The 10,637-nt window shown below is 46.5% G+C and overlaps 1 protein-coding gene across 1 annotated transcript; it reads left to right on the forward strand.

Moving 5' to 3' along the window:
• The first annotated feature begins 971 nt into the window (after positions 1-971).
• PRSS35 (serine protease 35) lies at positions 972-9,901 on the forward strand. The gene is made up of 2 exons (XM_074895969.1): positions 972-1,068; positions 6,997-9,901. The coding sequence occupies exon 2, from the start codon at positions 7,012-7,014 to the stop codon at positions 8,251-8,253; it is 1,242 nt and encodes a 413-aa protein (XP_074752070.1). The 5' UTR covers positions 972-1,068; positions 6,997-7,011; the 3' UTR covers positions 8,254-9,901.
• Positions 9,902-10,637: the final 736 nt, after the last annotated feature.

Below are 10,637 nucleotides of genomic sequence, written 5' to 3' on the forward strand. Positions count from 1 at the left end.
ATGAGAAAAGGAGAGATGTGCTTCCCACCTGGCCTCTGAGGGCCTGAGGAGCAGGGCTGGGGAGGGGCTGGGTGCCCCTGAGTAGTGGGACCAGGAGGGTCCCTGAGGAGCGGGGCACCCCAGAGGAGCAGGGCTGGACGGGTGTCTGAGGGGCAGGGCGCCCCAGAGGAGCGGGGATGGAAGGGTTCCTGAGGAGCGGGGATGGAAGGAAGGGCTCCTGAGGAGCGGGGCACTGGTGGAGGGGCCACGAGGGTCCCTAAGGAGCGGGATGCCCCAGAGGAGCAGGGCCAGGAGGGTCCCTGAGGAGTGGGCCAGGAGGGTCCCTGAGGAGCGGGGCCAGGAGGGTCCCTGAGGAGCGGGGTGCCCCAGGGGAGCGGGGCCGCGAAGGCGGGTGGCCGGGACGCCCCTGAGGGGCGCGGGCAGCGAGGCGCGGACAGGCCCCGGTGGGGGAACGCCAGTCCCCGCAGCCGCAAGCCTCATCTCGGCACCAGCAGCCTCCTGTGGGGTCGGCAGCCGCTCCTCGCCGTCCCCGGGAGCCCTAGGGCGGGTCAGGGCGGAGCGGCCCTCCCCGCCGCCACTGCCGCCGCCCGGCCCCGTCGTGCCCGGCAGCCCCGGCCCCGCCACGCAGGTGTCGCGGTGCGGCGCCCTCCCGCCATTCCCCCGGGACGGGGTCCCTCCGCCTCCCCGCTTGTCTCCGCCTCCCGCCCCGTTCCTGCGCGGGTCACCCCGGCTCTCCGCCCGGCGCCGAGGGAAAGCCTCTCCCGGGGGGATGCGCCTCCCCGCCCCGCAGGCAGAGCCCCTTCTTCCCTTCCCATCCGAGGAGATACCGGGATCTGCCTCCGCTCCCCTCGGCCCTCCCCCTCTCGCCCTCCCGGCCTCCTCCCTCTCGTCTCCTTGTTTTTTTCTAACTTTTTCCATCCCCTCCCCCGCCTGGGAAGACCTGGCCGCTCCCCTCGCCCCGTCCTCAGTAGCCGCGGGCGCTGGGCGGCGGGCGGGCGGCGCGGAGCGGGGAGCCTGCGCCCCGGGGCTGTGGCCGCCTTCCCCTCCGTTCGTCCTGCGGGGTGCCAGGTATGAAAGAAACCCTTCCCGACGGCGGCCGCGGGACGAGAGGCTGCCCCGAGAGACCTGGTCGGGGCAGCGCAGGGTGGGCAGGCTGGGAGCTGGGGATGGGGACGGAGGGTGGCTGCCCGGCGCCGGGGACAGGGCAGCCCGGGGACGGGCGGTCCGAGGTGAGGGGACCACCGGGCAGTCCCAGGTAAGGACCGTAAGGTGATCTTTTTTTTTTGCGATGTCGTTCTTCCTACACGGGTCGTTTTGAAAAATGATGAGGCTGAGCGATGTCAGTGCCTTGGGCTTTTACAGCTGAAGGGGTTCATATAAAGCTCCTTACCTCTTTAGCCCGACATATATATTTCTGATAGGATTAAAACACTTTTCTTTGGTCCTTTTTTTTTTTTTTTTTTTTTAAATTCTTTGAACTAGTCTCACAAGACATCTAACGGGACGGAAGCAAGGGGCATATTTATTGGGCTTTCCGGGGTTTGTCTCTGTGCTGTGTCTTCTGCGGGGAGCAGGCAAGGATCCTCTTCACCCTCCAAAACAACCTCTCCTTTAATTCTGATTCATCCCCTCAGTATTCGCTCTACCATCCCCGAGCATTTCTGGAATTGACACTAATTTTATCCAGATTCGTCACTGCTGCAAGCAGATTTATGTTGGAATGGCAACACCCCCAACACCCCCCCCCCCCCAAACCAACAAACAAACCCCAACAAAACCTGTGCCAAGGTATTTAACTTGCAGTCTCTGGAGAAAGGGAACTCCTTTGGATCAGGCGCGGAAAAGCGGAGCGTCCCGCGGAATACAGGACCAGGGGATGGCTAAAGAGCCATCTCTTTAGCCGTAGAGTTAAAGCCTTCCTCTCCAAACCCTCGGCTTCTTCCAGGAAAACCTTGGGCTACAACGCGTAGGAGCGGCCGGCAGAAGCGGAGCGGGCAGCGGAAAAGCGGCCACCCCAGCAAAGCCCCCCCGTCCCCGCCGTTCCTCCGGCTGCTCCCCGGCCGGTGCCCGCTCTCCGGGGCCGCCCCGCCTGGCAGGGCGCGACCCCCGGAGCCGCTCAGCGGCGGGGACGCGACCTCCTCCCCCGCCCGCCTCCCTCCGGCCCCGGCGGGGAGGCTGGGGAGGAGCGGGGGCTGCCGCGGGGCCAGCCCGGGACCCGGGGGCTGGCGGGCGGGGGGTGAGGCCGGGCCGCCGGCTGTCCGGGCGCGCCACCCCGCGGCCGCGGCGGGGCCGGCCGGGAGCGGGAGAACCCCGTGGGAGGTGAAGCCCCGTCCCCATCGCCGCTCATCCTCCCTTGCGTTATTTCCCCCTGCCTGCGTGACTTCAGAAACGAGCCGTCACGTCTGCCGCGTAAAATGTGTTCTTCTGCCTGCTGAAATTTTGTGAGAGCCAGGAGTCGCAGTGAGGCTTTCTCCATCAGGCAGGGCGAAATCTGCGCACCAGTATATAAAGTGAGCACACCCGGAGGAGTGAAGGGGGCGGTGGTGGATAAGGTTAGGGTAACGGCTTCTTCCAGGGAGGGGGAGGCTTCCAAAATTTATTCTCGATTTTGCTTTGTCAGTGTAGAACCGTGAATTCCAACTTTCAGGCCATTTCAAGAATAAGGCCAAAAGCTGTTAAAGGTGCTGGCTAGCATAGCAGCCTCTAATATTTTATGGTCTGAAAATTGCATTTAAAATTATGTAAGCTTAGTTTGAGATGTGCTGACTTTCCTACAATAAGGAAAGCCCAGACCAGAGGCTGCACTGAACAGACCAAGATAAAACGCTGCCAGGTAGCTGGACACAACTTTTCTTCCGTCTGAGCTACACTGACATACATATTCACTCAGGGGTAGCCTGAAGAGAAATGTATTCTAGTTCTGCTTGACTATAAGCCTTCCCCCGAGCATTTGAGATGCACTATGCTGGAGTATGATAAGTTATACTGACAAAATATTTGCAGGATATCCTGAAAAGTTAGGACATGGATAGGTTTTCTCTTCTGAATGCAGAAAGTTTTGATGTTGGAAGCAAGAAGTAAGAAGAACTGAAAATACTTTTAATTGTATACATATGCCTGGCAGCTGGCATGCTACCAAACAGGGAATCCTCACCGTTACCAGCTGTGTTTGAAAACTGGAGGAAGGATTTCAACATTTTCATGGAGCTGGGGATCTCTCTCTCGCTTTCTAGTTTCCATCTTCTTCTGTCTTCTCTGGAGCAATTAATTCTACCATAAAGACAGAGCTGTCTCAAGGCTTCTAATTACTGTAAGCTAACCCAAAATTTGTATGGGAAAGGAGCAAAGGAAAGGAGAGGGTAGAGCAGCTTGGGGTTTGGAGGAAAAGTGGAGAACAGCGTGGCAGAAAGCGTGAGTGAGTTGTTGAGGATGTTTTCTTGCCTCCAGCTTGCAGCCTTCTCATGGCCTTTCTTCCTTCCTCTGGAGGCTGTATTCTCTCTCCTCTCACCCTGCAAAGGTGTCTTTGCAGCCATCTACACATTTTCATCCTCATCATCTGGCAAGAGGGACCCCTGTGTTCCCCCCTTGCTGGCAACCTGTATTGGGCCATGGCAACTGCTGACATTGCCAGTGCTTGAAGTTAGCTTTGCTTAAACAGTGAAGATTGGGTTAGTAAACAGAGCTTAAGTGCATGGATGTAAATAACAGTGCTGCCTACTAGGACCACTTCTCTGGACTTTAATGAGAATTACCATTTTCATCAAGTTCCTTGGCTTGGACTTCTTCCAGTTCTGCTGAAGGGTAGTCAGTTTATTACGAGCAACAAGTGGTTCATTATAAATTATGAAAATCTTGGCTTCCAAGTCTGCTTTTGTAAGCAGTGACCACTTCAGTATAGTATTTCAAATGGGAGGCTCCAATGCATCTATTGAGCGTTGTGTGTTTTGGTTTTTTCTTTTTAAAGAGTGGCAAAAGGGAGCTGTAGTACTCCACCCATTTGCTTGCAGAAACTCTCTCTGTAAAGAGAAGTTAGTTATGGGTCCAGCTGGGAAGAATTCAGCCATCGCAGTGGAATGACATCAACCCAGGCACCTCTAAGACTTCTATATGAACTAGCAGTTGTGAATGAACTTTTCTTGGGGATCACAAAATTCAGCTACAGAGAAATATCAAAACACCCAGACCCTGAGGAAGGGCTAAGCAAGGGAGGAGTTTTCTCGGAAAGAACAGGTGTTCTCGAGCCTGACAGAAGAACTGGGTTTCTTAACACCTTGTATCTGCTCAACAGCTATATTGGGGCAAAGCAAATTAAAGCCAGCTTTTCTGCATTAATAACACATTATTTATCACCAAACCATGCTAGTTTGTGACAGGCTGAAAATAAAGAAAAGGAGATGTTTCCTCATACAACATGTAGTTAAGCTGTGGAACATCCTGAGGCAGAACATTGTGAATTTTTCAAGGGTTCAAGGTTAGAAGACTGGGCACCTATGGATGAGAAATCCACTGAGGTTGCTTCACACTACAGATACTGCCTCTGGTTTAAAGTCCAGGAGGTGCAACTGGTTGTAAGGGAAGAGACTATGAGGGACATACATGGTTGCCCTATTCTTGTGCTCTACCCTAGGCATCCACATTTGGCCAGTGTCAGAAGCAGGATTTTAGGCAAGGTGGACCTTTGGTCAGTCCAGGAAAGCTATTCGTGTGTTCTCATCATAGTATTTGTTTATTTCGACACCTTATCATTTATCCATAGATTTGTAAAATTATCATTCCTCTTCAAATTTAGTACTGATTGAGTAATAACCCAAACAATACTCTGAAGGTAACTTTGTATATAAAGGTTAATGTTTAAATATGTGCCTTCTGCTATACCAGTAACCCAGTCTGGTATGGTCAGCTGGTGTCTCTCTGCAAAATCTTGCACGTGGGATGACTCTGCTCTGTTTTCAAAACCTTCAGATATCTTTCAGTATGACTGCATACACCACAGAGCTTAGGCCTGTGACTCACTGTAATTTCCATATGTCTTATGAAAGTCCACACATCTTCTCCAAAACCTGAGTTAGCTACTTTAAAGCCAGGGTAGGTATCTTTATACTGTATTGTAAAATGTGGTTTACGTATATCCTAGTAAGTCAGCTCCATGTCAAAGTTGGTGTTCCATGCAGGCAAAGGGGAAAAGTGTCAAAGACTATGTTAAAACAAAACCACCCTTTGAATCTGGCATCAGAAGCAACAAGCTGTGTTTGAACTGTAGTGCTTAGTTAGCTAAAAAGTGATAGCTGTTACCTCTCATAGACAAGAACTATGTCTATATGGTGAAGATGCCTCAAAATTATAGGAGTCATTGGTCCATTATGTAGTTTTTAAAGTGATGTTACCACTTCCTTTCCCATGTTGCACACATACTTCTGTTTTTTCATGCTAGATCTTTAGCTAGCTTGTAACCAGGCTGTTTCACTGGATAGCATACTTATATTCAAAACTAAGCTCAGGAAAAGGAAAGCAGTTCTCTTTGTCCTGGTTTACACTGCCATTACAGTGTAAACCAGAGAGCTTAACCACATACATATCCTTGAATTGCTTGGCTTTTAAAGTTTAATGATAGGCCCTTTCTTTCTGCACAGCTGAGGTTTCCATGTAATTGGAATGAAGGATATATGAACGGAGCACAACTTTCCCAATGGCAGCAGCCAGTGGTTAGTTAATGCCACTGACATCACTCCTGCCAAAGGAGAAAAATGGCCTTTTCAGTAATGTTTTGAGCACAGAATCAAGTCTTCTGGGTTCAGTTTCTGGCTCTGTCACAGACTTCTAACAATTTTGCATTCTTTCTGCGTGTTTCCCAACTACAGATGGGAATAATAGTGCTTTTTGTTAAAGCACAGTTAAGTATTAGCTCTTTGTGTGGTGCATCACCCCATCTAGGTGGGGCCTTGCACATGTGACCATAAGGCGCAGACAGCACAGTTCCTGCAGCCTTTGTGGGATCCTGCAGGAAAAAGACATGTGATGAGCCAGTGGACTTGTCCCTCCTACTTGGCTGGGTTTCCTGCATGTATGTAACCAGGAGACTCCTCTGGACCAGCAACCTTCTATTTTCTCATTCATCTGTCCCCTTCAACCATGGATTTTTAAATTCTCTGACATCCTGAGGGAAATTCAGACACTCACCCATAGGAAACAAGTGAGGTTTTGGTGGTCGTGGCACAAAGGGCAACGCAGGATCTGCAGGAGGCCCATGCATTTCAGAGTAGCCGAAGCTGAAATAGGACTTGCCACCTTGTTTAGGTGCCCAAATTGCTCCACCTGTCACATACAGACAACATAAATTTTGAGAGGGGAAAAGAGATCTTTCTAGGTTGGTTCCTTGGGAGAGCAATTAGCAAAGTGCCATTTTCCATAGCAGGCAGATTCACAAGTCTTAGCTGGGTGGGTAATGCAGAACCATTGGTGACTTGTAGGTCACTTAAAGCTGTCACTTTTTGGCCATTACAAGAAAGAATTGATCCGGTTTCCTAAGGGTTTCTAAGTCTCATGAGTATAGTCTGTCTGTCCCCCTCTACCTGGATCCCAACTTTTGAATGTGACTTTTGAATACATTGGTGGTTTTCAGTCATGTTCTGCCTACAACCGGTAGCTAAAACGCAATTGCATTCCTACATGATAAATAAAAACAGAGCACTGTACAGAGTGGAATGACTCAGACTACTGCCCCACTGAGGGAAAAGCAGGTAAAATTCAGCTGTTTCCACCTTCCAGTTGGTAGCTCAGCATGGATGCTGGCTGACTCGTCTGCGCCCATCTTTCTAGAGACTGTTGGAAGCTTCAGAGGCAATACAGGGAATATCTGAGGCACTTCTATTCTGAGCAGAGTGTTAAATTCTGTTCCACTGATGTCAGTGCTAATATTGCATGATTATACTTTGAAGATACTAAGATAACTGTGTATATTTCCAATGCATATTTTCAAATCTCTCTTTCTTGTTTTAGAAAAAAATAAATAAAATGGAACACATGTTACTGCTATTCATATTTTTCATACCTATGTTGGGTCTCACCAATGGAACAGAAACTGAGCAAGATTTTACTTGGCACTTAAAGAAAATTCCCCAGATTGTGAGCGAAAGAACTTTCTCCCTTGACAGCCCTAAATTTGAAGCAAAAACCAAATTAGAGCTGAACAGTGTATGTGGAATTGAATGTCAAAGAAAATTGCCGGTGCCAAACTTGTCTGACTTGAAGGACCTTTTATCCTATGAGACTGTTTTTGAAAACGGCACACGGACCCTGACTGAAGTGAATGTCCTTGGACTAGGGCTTGACCCAGCTGGAAACACAACCGCACGAAAGTCCTTGAGAAAGAAGAGGCAGATATATGGAACAGACAGTAGGTTCAGCATCTATGACAAGCGGTTTATGACCAACTTTCCGTTCAACACAGCTGTGAAGATCTCCACTGGCTGTAGTGGCATTCTCATCTCCCCCAAGCACGTGTTGACAGCTGCCCACTGTCTGCACAATGGCAAGGATTATGTTAAGGGCAGCAAAAGACTGAGGGTGGGCCTGATGAAGGCAAAATCCAGAGGTGAAGGCAGGAAACGCAAAGGTGCTAAAAGAAGTAGGAGAGAAGTTTCTACGGCCCAAGAGGATCCCGAAGTTGCCACAGAACTAAGGCGACAGTCCAAAGGTGGTGGGAGAAAGCAGAGGAGATCTGGGAGGAAGCAGGGGACCTCAGATGGCATGCCCTCCTTCCAGTGGACCAGGGTGAAGAGTACCCACATCCCGAAAGGCTGGTTTAAGAGTGTCTCTGGGGATATTGCCCTGGATTATGATTATGCTGTTCTTGAGCTCAAGCGTCCACACAAAAGGAAATACATGGAGCTGGGAATCAGCCCAACAATCAAAATGATGCCTGGGAGCATGATCCACTTCTCAGGTTTTGACAATGATAGGTCTGGGCAGCTGGTCTATAGATTTTGTAGCATTTCTGATGAGTCCAACGATCTCTTCTATCAGTACTGTGATGCTGAGCCTGGTTCCACTGGATCTGGTGTCTATCTCCGTCTTAAAGAGCCGAACAAAAAGAAGTGGAAACGCAAGATCATCGCTGTTTACTCAGGCCATCAGTGGGTGGATGTCAATGGTGAACAGCAGGATTACAATGTAGCAGTAAGAATTACTCCTCTCAAATATGCCCAGATTTGCTTCTGGATACATGGGAATGATGAGAATTGCACACAAGGCTGAAGAGAGCTGAACCTGACTCGTTTAGCACCCGTATTACCATAGAGTGAAAGTCTGCCGCAGCAGTTACGGGAAGAACATCACTCCACGTCAGGATGTTTTCGAACTCAAAGCTTGAGGAATGCTGAATTGCTGAGGGATGGGTAGAATTGTCAAACAAAATATTTCTAATTGTAATCAACCCTAGATATGCACTTAAAATCCCAAACTATATTTATGTTTGCAATTGTGCTAAATTCAAATCATTCACATTAGAAAAAAAAAAAATGACACCTGTTCATCTCTTTTTTTTACCAAGGGAAGGATTGAAACATCTCAAACTGGTATTATTAGACAATACCTATTTTTCCAATGGATTTGCTTTTCTCAGGGTTCTGTTCCAATTCTTCAAATGCAGGTTGTGCATACAGCACATTACTGTATGTGCAGAATGATCCAGAGAACTGCATGAGACCAAGACATTATTTTGGCATTCTCTAAAGACCACAGCTCCATGTTGAGAAGCAGTAGTCTAGTTCATGCTTGTTAGTTTGGAAAACTTGCTCCTCTGGTTGCTGCAGGAACACTACCATGGAAATCCCAAATTTCTGTAGCTGAGGGTTAGACCTTAAAGACAAGTTTCACTTCATTGCTCAGTAAACCCAGCAAAAATAAATTAATGAATATAGAAGTTTCCATGTTTGGAAGAAGAAGAAACATCAGGATATAATTTAATGCATTTAAATCTTATTTGAGAAGCTATAGAAGTCTTAAACACATGCATTTGCATTCCAATTAGTATTTGGAGAGCTGTAGGTTTAGTTTCTAGTCAAATGTTTAGCTTTATCATTGGGAGAAGTCACTGACTTCTGTAGTGACTATCTGACAATCATTTAGAGCTTCACAGATGATCGAATATTTGGGTGCTAACCGTTTTTGCAGATTTTATAAATTACTTTTATATGAGTTCAGCTTCATAGATAGGATAGTATGTATTATACTGGGAGTTGGATAGCAGTATTTTAGTTTGGCTTTATATGGTTTTGCAAAATGGGTAGTTTTAATCATGCCATATTCAGACTCCACCTCAATGCGAGTTACAAGGTTAAACTAAAAATTTCTCCCAACTAACTTATACCACCTTCTGAATGGTAGAACTATCCTGTAGATTATAACAGGTATCTTGTTAGGTAGCAGCAGTAGTTAGCAAGTAATTTGGTTCCATATGTTTGCTGAACCATATATTTAATGAAAGCACAAAGTGAGCTTCACTTTTACACACCTTTAAACACAAATCACCTTTTTAAAAAATGTTGATTGCTACACAAGTCTGTATCTTTAATTTTATATCAAAATTTTGAAGCACACAGGATTGTTATGGTGCTACATTAATCTAATAACATAAAATGATACTGTGTATTTCTGATCATACCCTTCGGGTTTCAATACTTTTAAGGTTATTCACCACCACAATATTTAATTTTTTTGATCGTAAGTTTATGCTGACCAAAATACATTTTCTTCCTGTGCAGAAGAAAAAGTATAGCAAGATTTAAAAATACTATTTGTTTGTTGGTATTTTTTAAATATACTTGTAATATCTTTTGATGAAATAAGATCATTGTTAATAACCCACTTTTTGTAGACAATTAAAATCATAAACCTGACACTTTGAATGTGCAGGCTTTCTGTCATATTATCACCAAAGCATAAAAATATAAGGCTTGCTTCCATAACATAACTCTAACAATATTTTGTTAATTGGAAGAGATCTCACTTTAAAAGAAACTTTTAACGTCAGCATTTCCAGGGAACACTTAACTTTTTCTTTTTTTTTAAATTTTGTGTGATTGTTTGCAGAAAACTAATAATAATTTTTAAAGTTTAGAAATTAATGTCTAAGATTTTAAGGTTAATTATTTTTTATTGTTCTTAACATCTCTATTAAGACGTATGGCTTCGCTGACAGTAATTTTAAATCACCTCAGTCCAGTATTTAATACTATCACTCTATGCAACAGGCCCGCAATGCTCTTTAGTTGGCTCTGTAATCTTTGTCTTAAGTGCCTTTTTCCATAGTTACTGTGACAAATAAGGTACCACATCATTAATCCAAAGGTACCAAAACATTAATCGTTAAACCGAGGTCCATGGATTTTGTAGCAGTTATTCTCATTGTTGATTTGGGTCCAAAACTGATCAAGATAAGGTGGCTTAGTAATTTCCTTGTTTTAGTGAGTCTTATTTAGGTGTACTCCTTAGGAGCAGAAATACAATCTATCTCTTTATTAGTTTGGGAATCAGGGACAAGGTAGGAATGACAAATGTTGATGTCAGCTTTCAAATGGTCTTTTTATAATAATCATCCACTATAAATACCTCAGTCATGACCTGAAGTTCTCAATACC

The sequence above is a fragment of the Athene noctua genome, chromosome 1 (assembly GCF_965140245.1).
Source record: "Athene noctua chromosome 1, bAthNoc1.hap1.1, whole genome shotgun sequence".
NCBI lineage: Eukaryota > Metazoa > Chordata > Aves > Strigiformes > Strigidae > Athene > Athene noctua.

Coding starts and splice junctions, on each gene's coding strand:
- PRSS35 (XM_074895969.1), top strand. CDS start 7,012: ATGGAACACATGTTACTGCTATTCATATTTTTCATACCTATGTTGGGT.